This window comes from Sphaeramia orbicularis, chromosome 24 (assembly GCF_902148855.1).
Source record: "Sphaeramia orbicularis chromosome 24, fSphaOr1.1, whole genome shotgun sequence".
Classification (NCBI taxonomy): domain Eukaryota; kingdom Metazoa; phylum Chordata; class Actinopteri; order Kurtiformes; family Apogonidae; genus Sphaeramia; species Sphaeramia orbicularis.
Window position 1 is genome coordinate 47,194,180 of NC_043979.1, and position 15,963 is coordinate 47,210,142.

Sequence of the window (15,963 nt, forward strand, 5' to 3'; positions counted from 1 at the left end):
CTGGATAAAAACCAAAATCACTTCAGTTCTTCCATCAGTATCTATGTCATTGTACTGACAAAAACAGTGCTTTTAGACATTCCGTGTTTTCTTTTCTGTCTGTTTTCGTCACATGATACACACAGAAGTTAGGACTGGATTGCAGAACCACTGTTTTTGAGGACTTTGGATGGTCTAAGAATTATTTCCACGACTGTAGATGGGTTTGAGCTGCATGTGTGTCGAGGTAAAGAATGTGTTGCTCTGAAAACATATGCACGAATATGTGTTTAAAGACATTTAAGTTATTTTCACGGGTGAATGAAAAGGAAAAAACTTCACTCTTATATAATAACTTGAGTAAAAACTCTTTTAAAAAGCTGTATTTCTACCTGTACCTTAAGATAAACATTAATGACTTGTTTTATTGCCCGCTGTCGACCAAATGCCTTCAGAATATTTCACTGTCACAGACAAATCACCACTGAGAAAATAAAGCCATGGGTGTTTTGGAAGAGTTGAGACACTCCTGATTAGATTATTTTAATGCAAGGTAGTCGTAAAAAAAGTAGAAAGTTAACGTACAGCCATGATATATGTCTGTTAGATATATAATTTTTGATGTTATTTATGTTGTTTTATTGGAGTTTGAGTCTTTATTTTCTCTGTTTTAAACATGTAAAGCACCTTAAAACTATATTTATGGTGCTGAATATCTACATTAATCATTATGTGTTTTGATGATTAATGTAGATTCGATGTAATGGAATTAACACAACAACAACAAACACAGAACAGGACGACACAAAAACACAAACACAAAGGTTTTAATTATTACACCAAAAACAACAGCGGCTGCCGACTGAACAAATGCATCGGATAGGTTTCATTGCACAGTTTTTACATCCAGTGTTTCCTGATGAAGACGTCGTCTCCGAGCCTCTACGTAGCCCCGCCTCCAACCTCTTACCTCATACTCTAATATTACAGACAGACAGCTGACAGTGTTAACTTTGGCTCTAACTCTTCAAACATCCAACAGGAAGCTGCCGTTTGGCTTCGTCCTACCAGGCCTACCATGCTCTGGGCTCCTCCGGCAGCAGGAGCATATATGACTTTGTACTCCCTCACTCGGCCCTCGGCGGGCTCCCAGCGCACGTTCAGGGTGGTCATGGTGGGGTTCAACACCTGCAGGTTCTTCACCCCGACCCGAGGTTCTGACAGGAGACAAACATCAGCGTTAAGGTTCGGTTTGGGAACTCACTAGTGTGTATTAACTGTAGATCCATGTTGTCAGTGATGCTGCTCTCCCTGCTTTAGGTTTAGCATTTAGAAACATAGAAGACTTGTAGAATTAGGTTTTTGTTTTTACCTCCGCCAAGGAGGTTGTGTTTTCATCGGGGTTTGTTTGTTTGTTTGTTAGCAAGATAACTCAAAAAGTTACGAATGGATTTTGATGTAATTTTCAGGAAATGTTGATACTGACACAAGGAACAAACGATGAACGATGAAATTTTGGTGGTGATCAGCTGGGGGGGGGGGGGGGGTCTGTGCTCTCCAAGTGCTTTTCTACTTTAAATTGTTTTTAACTTCATCGTCTCTTCACCATTGGTTGTGAGTGGTGAATTCATCTGTACTGTTTCCTTTCATCCAGCTTTCTTTTGTTTTCTTTGGTTTTGTCTTTGTTTTTGTCTGTCGGGGCCTCTCCTCTTGACAGGTCGTCATTGTAAATGAGAAGCTGTTCTTAACTGATTTTACCTGCTCAAATAAAGTACTGAATAATTTGTGTCTTACTTGTCTTTCCGTTTTCAGACATGGTCTTCCCATCTCCTTCATTATAAACAGGCACCAGTGAAACAGTGTAGAGGGTGTCAGGTGTCAGGCCTCTCAGCACAGTGCTGGTGTTGTCAGCTGGTACTTTTTCCTGTGAACCAACAACAAAGAACACAAAGCTGCCGTTTACAAAGCTTTAAAGAACACAAAAATTACTCTGACAGAGGTGTTTTCTGTCAGACTGCAGTGGAAGCTCATCTGCCCCTAAAATGACTCCAATTAAATGTTCAAATCTGTTCAGTTGTTTTCATTTCATTGACTCCAAATGTGTTGGAACACGTTCATCTCTCAGACCAGTTGGTTCAGAATCAGTTTGATCCCAGATCAGTGGACTGGATGTTGTTCACTTCTCCTCCATCTCTGCTCAGTGCATTTGTCTGTAGACGCTCAGCGTCCATGCACTTCAATGGGACTGAGTGGAACTGCTTTAAACTGACTCTAAACTGGACCATCATTGGATAAATGACACCATGTTGTCCCGCCCCTGGACGCTCAGCATCTCTGGGGGTGAATGGAGCTGTGGGCGGAGCTTGGCCGGGCCGGACGCTGAGCTTCCACGTGCTGATTGGAGGATGGGTCCAAAGGCTGAATCCCATTTGATTGACAGCTGTTTTCAGATCTGCTCCTTCACTGACACAGTTCAGTTTAATACCGTCACACATTCTGCTGTGGAATCACAGAAACCAAATGAACTGTTCATTTACTGACCTGAAAGAAAACACAACCACTGGACTAACTTGTTTCAATTTAACATAATTTCAATGCTTTCTTGTTGACTTGGTACAATAAGGTCACTGAGCATTTTCTTAAAAAGGAACGGAGGATGAATTTATGTTTAAATAACTTGACAATTTTTTTTTAATGTAAGCCGACAATGAGCTTCCCCTGTCTGAAAGACGAACAGCCGACACTGAACTCTGAGTATCCTGAGCAGCGCTTACCGCTCAGTTACCACCCAAATAACTCCACTAAAGGACGTCAGCATACAGATAAATGTAAAACAGCAGTTGTATTTTCAGCCCACAGTGTGTTTTACCTACCATACTCTCGTCTCCTCCGGCAGCAGGAGCATAAATGACTTTATACTCGTTAACTTGACCCTCGGCGGGCTCCCAGCGGACGGTCAGGGTGGTCATGGTGGGGTTCAGCACCTGCAGGTTCTTCACTCCACCAAGGGGCTCTAATGGAACACAGTCATTACACAACATCAGTTTTTTTAATAATTACTCATCATTACATCGTCAAACTGATTTGCTGTCGTTTAAATATTTGACTTGTAACTTCACTGAAATGTGAGTTTAGTGTTAGTTTAGGCAGGACATGCAGTCAGTCGACCATCTTTAGACCGCTTAGCTCCATTAATCTGCTTAGCTCCATTAATCTCACTATTTCCTCGTTAAGGTACTTTGCGATCTGCTTCCAACCCTGCTTCTATTTTCATGCTGCATCATAATTTTTGTAATTATCGTTAACTGGAACAAAATCATTTAGAGCTCATTTCAGTCTTACTTGTCTTTCCGTTTTCAGACATTTTCTGTCCGTCTCCCTGCGGCGTAAACAGGCACCAGTGAAACTGTGTAGAGGGTGTCGGGGGTCAGGCCTTTCAACACGGTGCTGGTGGTGCCTGATGGAGCTTTTTCCTGAAACATTAAAAGCAAAAAACCACAAATCAACTGCTTGTGAACCTTCAGAATATCAACTATTAAAGACTTTCAGCGGCAAAATTAACTTTCACTGACCCCAAATATAAACACAGAAATCACAGCTACATTTTCATATCATCAGAAAAACCTGAAATGAAGGTTTATTATTATTAAAAGTATTCTGTTTACCATTTTCTCCTCTCCTCCGGCAGCAGGAACATATATGACTCTGTACTCTGTCACCTGACCCTCGGCGGGCTCCCATTGGACGTCCAGGGTGGTCATGGTCGGGTTCAACACCTGCAGGTTTTTGCCTCCGCCCAGAGGCACTGACACAGACACAAAAAAAACTACATTAATGTGCGCTTTGAAGATTTGTCGATTAAAATAAATTCTTCATATGGGACCGGCAATGACAAAAACTCCTGAAAACCCGTTTCAGAGTAACTTATTTAATAGCTCAGACGGCTCCTTTCATGCTAATTAGCCTTAATGCTAACCAAGGTTCTAATAGTTTTGGATTTTTCATTATAGTTTAGTTCTATTTAGTTTTGACTTATTTTTTCTTTAATTCAGTTCATTTTAATTGGTTTTTAGAGTAGGTTTGCTAGTTTTTATTAGTTTTCTTTTTTTTTTTCTAAATGCTTAGTTTTAGTTTAGTTATAGTTCAGTGGTCTCTTTTCTCTTCTTCTCTGTGGTCGTATTCAAATAAATCCCAGACAGGACTCTGCTGCTTTCTCCCAACTTTAGTCTCCATGTTTCCAGGTAGAGTGGGGACCAGAAGACGACTGGAAACCACAAGTGAACACAAGTGACGGAGCAAAAAGTGTCGTATGGTGACAGCACAGAAAATTACTTGAGCGAAATAAATCCATTTCATTTCAGTCCGACATTGACAACGACGAAAACAAAGGGAATTTCATCCATAATTTGTAGATGTTTTAGTTAGTTTTGTAAACACACAATACAGTTTCAGTTAGTTATCATTTTCTTTATTATAATTATAGTTTTTATTTATTTCAGTTAAGGAAAGTGTTTTTTCAATTCTAGTTTTTTCCTCGGGACAAGAAGAGACGTTTGCTAATTACTTCGGGGTTTGTCTGTTTGTTTGTTTGTTTGTCTGTTAGCAAGATAACTGAAAAAATTATGGATGGATTTGGATGAAATTTTCAGGAAATGTTAATACTGGCACAAGGAACAAATGATTAAATTTTGGAGGTGATCGGGGGGGAATCTAGTTTGAGTCTTACTTGTTTTTCCATTTTCAGACATTTTCTGTCCATCTCCTGCAGCATAAACAGGCACCAGTGAAACAGTGTAGAGGGTGTCGGGGGTCAGGCCTTTCAACACGGTATTGGTGGTCTGTGCTGATACTGTTTCCTGAAAATTAACAAGAAATCACACACATAAACCGCTTACAAACCTTCATAAAATCAGAAAAACAACCCAGAACAGCAGTTGACTAATTAACCTTAATCTATTAACTACTTATTGCAATGAAATATTGTGAAATATTTGCTAAAACAACAACATAAGTGTGAAATAAAACTCTCCTTTTCATAAACTGGTCTTCTGCTTACCATGGTTTCGTCTCCTCCGACAGCAGGAACATATATGACTCTGTACTCTGTCACCTGACCCTCGGCGGGCTCCCACTGGACGTTCAGGGTGGTCATGGTCGGGTTCAACACCTGCAGGTTCCTGACTCCGCTCAGAGGCGCTGACACAGACACAAAAAGTACATTAAGGTTCAATCCATTTCATCATTAAATAGTTAAGCTTATCTGAGGTTCTTCAATCAATCTAAGTTACATCTGCATATCGTTAGCCTCACAGCATAACTGCCCAACTCATCCACAAATGGACAAAAGTATGTGGACACGTTGAATTCAGGTGTTTCTATTCTAACAAAACAATAATGACAAATTCAATAAAGATATGCCCTCTCAGATATTATATCCTGCATTTTATTTGAACTGGATTTTTATAAGAAAAGTGTGTGTTGTTTTAATTATAATGAAATATTCAATGAGTCATCAAAACATATGTTTTATTCATTTTTTATTTTTATTTTTTTTCAATTACTAGAAATTTCAGGTGACTCCATTTGAATTCCAGGCAACCCCAAGGTTGAAAAACACTGATCTAACTGCTGATCTCCCTGCTTTAGGTCTCCTTATGACTCCAACATTGATAATGTCAGATGTTAGCCAGTTTTTGCCAGTAAAGTCGGTACGGTATGGTTGTATTTTAACTTCTAACGGCTGATCTCCCTGCTTTAGGTCTCATTACACATACACAACTGACTCCATTATCATTTTTATCTTAAAATACTTTAGGCCTTACTTGTCTTTCCATTTTCAGACATTGTCATTCCATCTCCTTCCTCATAAACAGGCACCAGTGAAACGTTGTAGACGGTGTCAGGTGTCAGGCCTGTCAGCACAGTGCTGGTGTTGCCTCCTGACACTAGATCCTGAAAATCAACGGCAAATAACTCAGCTTAGCTGCTTCCAAACAGTTATAAAAACAGAAAAAAGCTATATGCAAAAATTATGTACTGTATATAGGACAAAATTAACCATGAGTAATTGAAGTGTTGTTAGATTTCATGGCTGAAGCTGCATTTTCATATTAGCAGAAAGTGTGAAACAGGAGTTTGATTTGCATAAAATACTGTGAAAAGTCTGAGCCAAAGCTACTCATGATCAATATTACAGTGGACATTTCATGTACACCTTGAAAAGTCATACATGAGTTTCATTTCTCTCATCTAAACTTAAACCAGAGACTTAAAGCCGTTTCACACCAAGCATTTTCCCGGGTTTTCGTGCGAAAAAATTCACACGGACAAAAATATTCGGGCAGATCTCGAGTTTCTACCGAAACTCGGCCTGGAGTCAAGCATCTCCGAGGCATGATGTTAAAAAAGCCAATAACAGGGCTATGGTTAGCAGAAGGCAGATTAAACAAACCTCGGACTGTTCCACGGTCATCAAAACTACCGGATGAGCGACTGATACCGATGTGGATCCTGGATGGATGGGGTTCCCGGGACTGGACTGGTTCCTCTACAAAACTCTTCGTTCCTTCCCGTCGGTGGAACTACACATCTCCACTTCCTCTTCTCAAAGTCAACTTTTTTAACAAACCTGGGATGTGGATGATTCGCACTGGATCCGGTTTGGAAAATTGTCATGCGTAGAACTTCGCATTTGTGTGATTTAATTTTTTTTCCCATTTTCCTTCATTTCACCACGATTTCGCACCACATCAGTTAGAAACGGCTTTTAAATCGATCGCTTCAAATCGATCGATTTAGGATTTTATAGTTTGTAAAATCTCAGCTGGTCTCTTGAAACATTCCATTACAAGAAAACCTCCTTGTAATAGATCTACTTTGAGTTTTTATCCTCTTATTTTTATTTATTTGTTTATTTTTTATGCTTATCTTTTATTGGATCTCAAATTTATGACTGTATTTTTATATCTTCTACACAAATAAAGCCTATTATTCTTAATTATTCTTACTGTTATGGATTAAATCTGACTAAATCTAAGCTGAACGGGACACACAGGACATCTGAAAAACCACAGGGAGTCTTTTAAACGACTGCAGGAACAACAACAGTGACTGAAGTAACAGCATTTCCCAAGTTTCCTGAAGAGGCGACTCAGTTTGACACTTCTGAAGTCAGAAAAACGACACAGGTGAGTTTGGAACTTTCTCTCTTCATGCATCCGACAGGAAGCTGCCGTTGGTTCATCCTACCGGGCCTACCATGTTCTCGGGTCCTCCGGCGGCAGGAGCGTATATGACTTTGTACTCTCTCACTCGGCCCTCGGCGGGCTCCCAGCGGACGTTCAGGGTGGTCATGGTCGGGTTCAACACCTGCAGGTTCCTGACTCCGCCCAGAGGCTCTGAGACGAACGCAAACGCAAACGTTAAAGCAGGAAACTCAGCAGCAGCGTCACTAACACTGCAGATTTACAAGCTTTTGTCACTATTGTTATCACTAGTTTATCTCTTCATACATAGATAGTTGAAAGCTAAAAAAGTTAACAAAATAAGGAAAAAATGTACGTATCAAAATGAGTAAAAACTAAAAATAAGCAGTGAAATTTGTGAAAAATGAACAAAATGAGACAAATATGATTAAAAAAATGAACAAAATAGGCAAGAAAATGGACAAACACAAATAAGTAGATTGATTAAAAAAGTTAACAAATTAAGGAAAAAAGTCAACAAAAAAGTATAAATGTATGCATCAAAATGAGTACAGACAAAGAAAAAGCAGTAAAATGTGTGAAAAATGAACAAAGTGAGACAAAAACTCAACAAAATAGTCAAGAAAATGGATAAAAATTAACACAAGTAGCACAATGACCAAATTGATAATATTAACATTTTGTTGCGAAAGACAGACAGACAGACAGACAGACAGACAGACAGACAGACAGACAGACAGAAAGACAGATGAAAAAAGTCAGATCGATTAAAAAAGTTAACAAAATAATGAAAAAAGTCGACAACATTGGACAAATGTACATGTCAAAATGAGTGAAGACAAAAAATAAGACGAAAAAATGTGTGAAAAATGAAGAAAATGAGAAAAAAACTGAACAAAATATACAAGAAAATGGATAAAAAAAAATTAACACAAATAAGTAGCACAATGAACAAATTGATAATATTAACATTTTGTTGCTACAGGTAGATTGATAAATAATGGGAAAAAATGTTACATCAATTAAAAAAGTTAACAAGATAAGGAAAAAAGTTAACAAAAATGGACAAATGTATGCATAAAAATGTGTAAAAACAAAACTTAAGCAGTAAAATTTGTGAAAAATGAACAAAATGAAAAAAAATTAATAATAAATGAACAAAATAGGCCAGAAAATGGACCAAAACAAACCCAAATAAGCCGCCCACTGAACAAAAACCACAGATCCAGGGTCTGTATGTTTGAAACCCTTGGACTGGACGGTGTGAACTGGTTTCTTACTGGTTCGTCCTTGGCCGTTGAGGTCTTTGCTGACGGTGGTGGGAAACACGGCGGCCACGCTGATGGAGTACGGAGTATCAGGCTGAAGTTTCTGCAGGATGATGTTGGTCTTTTTGCCTCCGACCTGCAACTGTTGATAGAAAAACACATCAGTGGACGACAAACAGACAGTCTGGGGCGGTTTGATTCCAAATGGGATAGTATAGCAAACTATATGGACAAAAGTATGTGGACATGTTTGATTCAGGTGTTTCTTTTCCAACAGAACAATAATGACTAATGTCAGAATACAGTTTTATATTGAGATAAATATCATTGCATTGGTTAGTTTGGGTTAAATTGTTTAAATATTTGTTTCCGAAACAACCAAGAGATGGTTTGGACTTAATTTCTCTCAACATTGATCTTTTCTTTTTTTTTTTTTAATCCCTGACTATGATTTTAAATGTTTTTCCTCTAAATTTACAAAATATTCTTCCTGCTCTGACTGTAAATAATAATTTTCTTCCACATCTAACCATCTACTTTCTTCACATCTCACTGAGGAAGAAAAATCTACCATGAAACTTTAAGAAAATATTGACTTTTTTTTTTTTTTATCTCAGATCAGCATGAATGCATCATGTCTACAGGTGTAAGATGTCCTGTTCATGAGGATCTGAGTTAAAAACATTAATATTTCCTTGAAGTTTAATGAGTCTGATTCTTTTGCAGACACTGCATCACTTTCTTCTCTGGATATCTCTCTGCATATACATTTAAAAATAAATACAAATATACATATATTTACAAAATATTTACAGCTAGAATACAACTATCACTGAACTATAAACAGAACTATATACAGATAAGAATAGTGAAAAAAAAAAGTGAAAAAAAACAGTGAAACGCAGCAAAAACACATCAAAACACACTACTAGAGCACCCCAAAACAGCACTATTACTGTTATATACAATTATTTACAAGAATTCACTGCTAATACTTCACTAAAATGCTGCTAAAAGTAGTAAAAATCTGCCATCTCTCTCTGACCAACTGCAGTCTGCCGCTCTAAGCTCTGCCCACTTCCACCCCTCCCCCTCAGCCAATGCAGACGTCTACCCTAATGTGTTTGTAGACCAATAGAAAGAACCCGATCTCAGATAAAAGATGATGATTGGATTTTGTCAATAGTGTAAACAGTTCAGGAGTTACGATAAACTGAATGACGTAAAATGTAAGATGTATCACCAGAGACACAATCGTCTTAAAAGGGTTAATAAATAAATACCATATAATGAACAAACTCTTCAAACTAAACTGAGACCCGTTATCATCTCAGAGTCTGAAATAAAACCCCTAAAATGCTGAATAAACGTCCCAGCATCAGGTTTTGGAGGGACATTATTTACTGGTGAGCCTCTGGGGAACCCTGCCGACCTGGTTCGACCCACATCAGGGTGGGGATGGCGCTCTGTAAACACATCCACTACTGGCATAAACAGTTTTCCTGGTAGCTCACAGATGGATGTGCACATGCCGTTCCCATCAGGGTTCCACGTCTGTGTGTTTGCAGTTGTTTGGTTCGACTGGTGCGGCTCCTGTGGGAATCCCACTCAAACGGACACTTGATTTACACAGACCGGCATCAGACGCTTTTATTTGAACAACAGTATTTGTCATTTTAGAACGCACCGGGTGGAACAGACACCGAACTGAGTTTACAGTCATTATTCTGCTTTGGCCGCTCAGATTCATTACATAAGAAACACATCATTGTTCTCAGAGATAATTCTAATTATTTTACATAATTATATTCTATTTAGAGCTGAAACGATTGATCGATTAGGCGCTTGAAGCGAATGCAAAAACTCACAATTCGATTAATCGACTTGAATTGATTGAAGGTAAATATTCTGTTGCAGTTTTCCTGAATTGAAGCTTCTTTGTGTGTCACAATAAGTGTCCGTGTGAAACACAACAGTGGAACCAATATTTAACAGCAGAGAAATGAAGGAAACAAAGCTGTGATTCAGGAGAACTGTGGTTGAATGATTTTTTTTGGATCACTTTGAGTCGATTAATCGTTTCAGTTCTAATTATATTATCAAATCCATCTGTCTGTTTTTAAATCCCTTCTTAAATTCCATCTTTTTGACACGATGTGATGTGTTTGAATGTATAATTATTTGTTTATTCTATTGTTTATTTGGTGTTGGTTTATAATTGTATTGTTTTTAATTGTACAGCTGTTTTTTGTTGTTTAATCTCTTGGGCGGGATCAGATGTGGGTTGATGTGGAATCCTACATCAGCAGTTACCCCTGAACGCAACATGACTACTGCAACAGGAAGTCCATTAGCTTAGCATCAGATTAGCACCCAGGTCTATTAGCTCCATTTCTCACTGACTATCTGCTGACTTTCTTTTTTTTTTTAATCTACTCTTGTATTTTATTCTTACATTTTGGTTTAATTTATTCATTTGGGTCTGTAAGGGTTAAAGGTGGACATTGGGTGGTTAAGGGTTAAAGGTGGACGTTTGGGTCTGTAAGGGTTAAAGGTGAACGTTGGGTCTGTAAGGGTTAAAGGTGAACGTTGGGTCTTTAAGGGTTAAAGGAGGACATTTGGGTCTGTAAGGGTTAAAGGTGGACGTTGGGTCTTTAAGGGTTAAAGGTGAACGTTGGGTCTGTAAGGGTTAAAGGTGGACGTTGGGTCTTTAAGGGTTAAAGGTGGACGTTGGGTCTTTAAGGGTTAAAGGTGGACGTTTGGGTCTGTAAGGGTTAAAGGTGAACGTTGGGTCTGTAAGGGTTAAAGGTGAACGTTGGGTCTTTAAGGGTTAAAGGAGGACATTTGGGTCTGTAAGGGTTAAAGGTGGACGTTGGGTCTTTAAGGGTTAAAGGTGAACGTTGGGTCTGTAAGGGTTAAAGGTGAACGTTGGGTCTGTAAGGGTTAAAGGTGGACGTTGGGTCTTTAAGGGTTAAAGGTGGACGTTGGGTCTTTAAGGGTTAAAGGTGGACGTTTGGGTCTGTAAGGGTTAAAGGTGAACGTTGGGTCTGTAAGGGTTAAAGGTGAACGTTGGGTCTTTAAGGGTTAAAGGAGGACATTTGGGTCTGTAAGGGTTAAAGGTGGACGTTGGGTCTTTAAGGGTTAAAGGTGAACGTTGGGTCTGTAAGGGTTAAAGGTGGACGTTGGGTCTTTAAGGGTTAAAGGTGGACGTTGGGTCTTTAAGGGTTAAAGGTGAACGTTGGGTCTGTAAGGGTTAAAGGTGGACGTTGAGTCTTTAAGGGTTAAAGGTGAACGTTGGGTCTGTAAGGGTTAAAGGTGGACGTTGGGTCTGTAAGGGTTAAAGGTGGACGTTGGGTCTTTAAGGGTTAAAGGTGGACGTTGGGTCTGTAAGGGTTAAAGGTGAACGTTGGGTCTGTAAGGGTTAAAGGTGGACGTTGAGTCTTTAAGGGTTAAAGGTGAACGTTGGGTCTGTAAGGGTTAAAGGTGGACGTTGGGTCTGTAAGGGTTAAAGGTGGACGTTGGGTCTTTAAGGGTTAAAGGTGAACGTTGGGTCTTTAAGGGTTAAAGGTGAACGTTGGGTCTGTAAGGGTTAAAGGTGAACGTTGGGTCTTTAAGGGTTAAAGGTGAACGTTGGGTCTGTAAGGGTTAAAGGTGGACGTTGGGTCTGTAAGGGTTAAAGGTGGACGTTGGGTCTTTAAGGGTTAAAGGTGAACGTTGGGTCTGTAAGGGTTAAAGGTGAACGTTGGGTCTTTAAGGGTTAAAGGAGGACATTTGGGTCTGTAAGGGTTAAAGGTGGACGTTGGGTCTTTAAGGGTTAAAGGTGGACGTTGGTTCTGTAAGGGTTAAAGGTGGACGTTGGGTCTGTAAGGGTTAAAGGTGGACGTTGGGTCTTCAAGGGTTAAAGGTGAACGTTGGGTCTGTAAGGGTTAAAGGTGAACGTTGGGTCTTTAAGGGTTAAAGGAGGACATTTGGGTCTGTAAGGGTTAAAGGAGGACATTTGGGTCTGTAAGGGTTAAAGGTGAACGTTGGGTCTGTAAGGGTTAAAGGTGGACGTTGGGTCTGTAAGGGTTAAAGGTGGACGTTGGGTCTGTAAGGGTTAAAGGTGGACGTTGGGTCTTTAAGGGTTAAAGGTGGACGTTGGGTCTGTAAGGGTTAAAGGTGGACGTTGGGTCTTTAAGGGTTAAAGGTGGACGTTGGGTCTGTAAGGGTTAAAGGTGGACGTTGGGTCTTTAAGGGTTAAAGGTGGACGTTGGGTCTTTAAGGGTTAGGGTTAGGTAAAGCTCTGTTTTCCGTGGAGCTTCAGTGTGATTTATTCTCAGCAGAGCGACCTCAGTCTGTAGCCGTTCTTCTTCCTCTCTGCGTTTTTTTTTTTTTTTTCCTCTATTTTCTAAAATTATAGCGTGTCACATGCTAATGGATCCGCAGCTACACAAATCAGCACATCTGCGCCGAGCCTGACCTAAAATCATCCTGTAGTTTTCCATAATATTTGTCCAATTCCCAAACTGGCCGTTGTCCACCATTTCAGCGAGGAAAAGCCTGAGCTCATCCTGCACAAACAAACATCCTGTCCGCTGTCACATGACGGATGGTACAATCAAGCGCTGGGCCGACGGCGCTCCGACCCTGACCCTGACGCGCTGTTTGGGGGAACGCTGTCATAACATCTCAGAGACACAATAAAACCTGAATTCCTCGCCAGTGTCGTTTTGAACCGACTTCCAGCTCAGATCGCCGTTCGGTTTCGGTCACGGGGCAGGAATGCGAGCGCGCCGGCCAAAAACACGGGTCTCAGCTCTGCGGGACGCCGCCGTAAAACACGATGGCGAAATGTGACGAAGCGGCTCGTAGCGGCCAGACAGGTGTCGTACCGATTCGCCGAAGTCCTGCGGGAACAGGTCAGATCAGTAAAATAGGAACCCTAACTCCAACTTTTTTCTATGTTTCACCCTCGAGTCCGCCTTAAATTCACTGCCCTCTGGTTACAGCTATGACAAAAATGCACAGGCACAAAAAAAAAAACTGCTATTAAATCATCTTACATCAGTCGTTTTTTTTGCTTTTTTTTCCAAAGGCTGATACAGTTTCATGCATCAAATGTCAAATATCAGTATTTTTCATCCAGATGAAATGCTGGCAGTGTACAGTTATATAATGTAATGGTAGAGAGGTTAAAAAATGGGCCTATAACGGAAGTCAACCAGCATTTTTGTTCATAATGGAAACCAGTTTAGGCAGAATTTTAGCAATATTTATTAACACATGCGCATTACACCGTACAGATCACAGTGGATCTGCAAATACACAAAATATTTAAGAACAGGATGAATATTGGAAATATTACACGTATTTTTCTTCAGACATTTCAGATTGTGCGTGGTTGTTCTTTCAATACGGAAGAGGATTAGGGCTGCTGTGGGAAAAAATAAAATTAAGGTTGAATATATTTGTTATTATTATTCTGAGAAAAAAGTCAGAATTCTGAGAAAAAAAAGTCAGAATTCTGAGATTAAAGTCAGAATCCAGACTTTTTTTTCTTAGAATTACGACTTTATTCTCAGAGCAATAATAATAATAAAAAAAAAAAATTAAAAAGTCAGATTAGAGATTAAAGTCAGAATTCTGAGAAAAAAAAAAATCTGGATTCTGACTTCAATCTCAGAATTCTGACTTTTTTCTCAGAATAATAATAAATATACTGTATACTGGACCTTTTTCTTCCCAGTGGCCCTACTCTTCTTCCGTATTTCAAAGATAGACTGTAAATGTAAACACTTTTGTGTAATTTCACTCTTTTTACTCTAAAACAGATAAAAATTTAGTTACCATTATTAATAGACAACTATGAGTTGTAATGCATATGTGTAAATGATAAACTGAGGCAAAATATTGTTAAAATTCACTTATTTTTCTGACCAAATTTCGTTTTCTTTTTTTTTTTTTTTTGTGAAAGCATAGTTTATACTTGTAAAAATTTTCCTGATTTAATTTCACTTTGTTGCATTAAAACAAAAATAACTGAGGTTAGCATAATGTATAAGATCAATAATAATACATTTTATTTGTAATCCACTTAACATTTTTATCTAAAAATCTTAAAGTACTACAGGCAGGGTACAATAAATACGATTAAAAGGGAAGATCATTTATAGGTTATTTTGTTGTTATATTCCTGGTCTGAGCCTCTTCAAATCAAATCGTTCTGGAACCTGAACTAAAATAACTGTTCATATTTTCAGTGTAGTTTTTTTCACTGAAGGACCGGATTGGACCCTTTGGTGGCCCAGTTTTGGCCCGTGGGCCTTATGTTTGACACCCCTGTTCTAGAACTAAATCCAACATGTTGTAGAATTCGACGTCCTCCTGGCAGGTTCTGTTGCTCCATTTCTCTGCTTTGGTCATGATGACAATGATTTCAAATAAAAGAATGGAAAATCTTCTCTCTCTTTTTTTTTTAGTAAATTTGATAAAGAAAATGGACTTTCTCCAGTCAATCCAAAACAACAGATGGAAAGAATCTGCTACTTCATTCAGAGTAACTTCACATTTTTTTCCCCACATCTCATGAATCTTTACAGTAACTTGTATTTTTTTTAATTTAATGTACACGTTTTAAGTGTGTTAAAAACGTTCATTAAAACAAGTCATTTTTCTTTTTCTTTGCTTGTAAATTCTCCAAAACTCAGCTAAAATCTGGTTTTCAACATCAAAACCCACCCTCTGCCTTTGCGCTCGGTTCAGAATTATTGTTAAATTGTGATTTTTCTGGTCGTTTGTTTCTATTATTCTCTAAAAACAAGGCCGGTTTCAGATTCTAATGCAAACTGGTCACGGTTAAGTTAAAAAAAAAAAAAATGCTGAAAATCCAGCACTCTGAGTAAATTTGTGCATTTAAAACCTTATCTTCAGGTAAATAAATGGTCCCTGTCAGCGTTTTATTGTTTCCTCCCATTAAATTGGATTCATTTGACTGTTGTTTTCATGGGTTTGTTCTATTTTACTGCTGGTTCAGATCATGTTCTGTGCTTTACAGAATGTGAGTGAGTCCCTCCAGAGAAGTGAGAAGTGTTCACACTGAGGTCACACTGTAAAAAATCAGATCTGTGTCCAGGATTTTGGAGTTTGGAGGATCTGCTGCAGCAATATTTGTCCCTTTTCAAAAAAATAGTTCCAACGTCCCTGTACATCAGCGTCTGTTCTATGTTGAATGTGTGAGGTTGTCCGGTTCTGTTCTATGTTCCAGTCCTGGTTCTGTTCTATGTTCCAGTCCTGGTTCTGTTCTATGTTCCAGTCCTGGTTCTGTTCCGTGTTCCAGTCCTGGTTCTGTTCTATGTTCCAGTCCTGGTTCTGTTCTATGTTCCAGTCCTGGTTCTGTTCCGTGTTCCAGTCCTGGTTCTGTTCTATGTTCCAGTCCTGGTTCTGTTCCGTGTTCCAGTCCTGGTTCTGTTCTATGTTCCAGTCCTGGTTCTGTTCTGTGTTCCAGTCCTGATTCTGTTCTGTGTTCCAGTCCT

The 15,963-nt window shown here is 39.1% G+C and overlaps 2 protein-coding genes across 2 annotated transcripts in view; both read right to left on the minus strand.

Annotated features, from left to right (window-relative positions):
* LOC115414887 (collagen alpha-1(XII) chain-like) overlaps nucleotides 1–15,963 on the minus strand; it is a 108,660-nt gene that overhangs the window by 24,056 nt on the left and 68,641 nt on the right. The window contains 4 exon segments of the mRNA XM_030128248.1: nucleotides 1,057–1,196; nucleotides 5,802–5,931; nucleotides 7,237–7,376; nucleotides 8,465–8,594. Coding sequence (XP_029984108.1) covers nucleotides 1,057–1,196; nucleotides 5,802–5,931; nucleotides 7,237–7,376; nucleotides 8,465–8,594 — 540 coding nt within the window.
* Nucleotides 2,856–4,901, minus strand: LOC115415288 (collagen alpha-1(XII) chain-like). The gene is made up of 4 exons (XM_030128807.1): nucleotides 4,706–4,901; nucleotides 3,645–3,784; nucleotides 3,322–3,452; nucleotides 2,856–2,992 (listed from the first exon to the last, which is right to left on the minus strand). Exons 1-3 carry the CDS (start codon nucleotides 4,725–4,727, stop codon nucleotides 3,336–3,338), a joined length of 279 nt encoding a protein of 92 aa, XP_029984667.1. The 5' UTR covers nucleotides 4,728–4,901; the 3' UTR covers nucleotides 2,856–2,992; nucleotides 3,322–3,335.

Bases quoted from the DNA above. Each gene is read 5' to 3' on its own strand.
- LOC115415288 (XM_030128807.1), bottom strand. From the start codon at position 4,727: ATGTCTGAAAATGGAAAAACAA. The intron at 3,785-4,705 runs GTAAGACTCAAA...TGTCTGTGTCAG, and splicing joins GTCTGAAAATGGAAAAACAA to TGCCTCTGGGCGGAGGCAAA. The intron at 3,453-3,644 runs GTAAACAGAATA...TTAATGTTTCAG, and splicing joins CCGGAGGAGAGGAGAAAATG to GAAAAAGCTCCATCAGGCAC.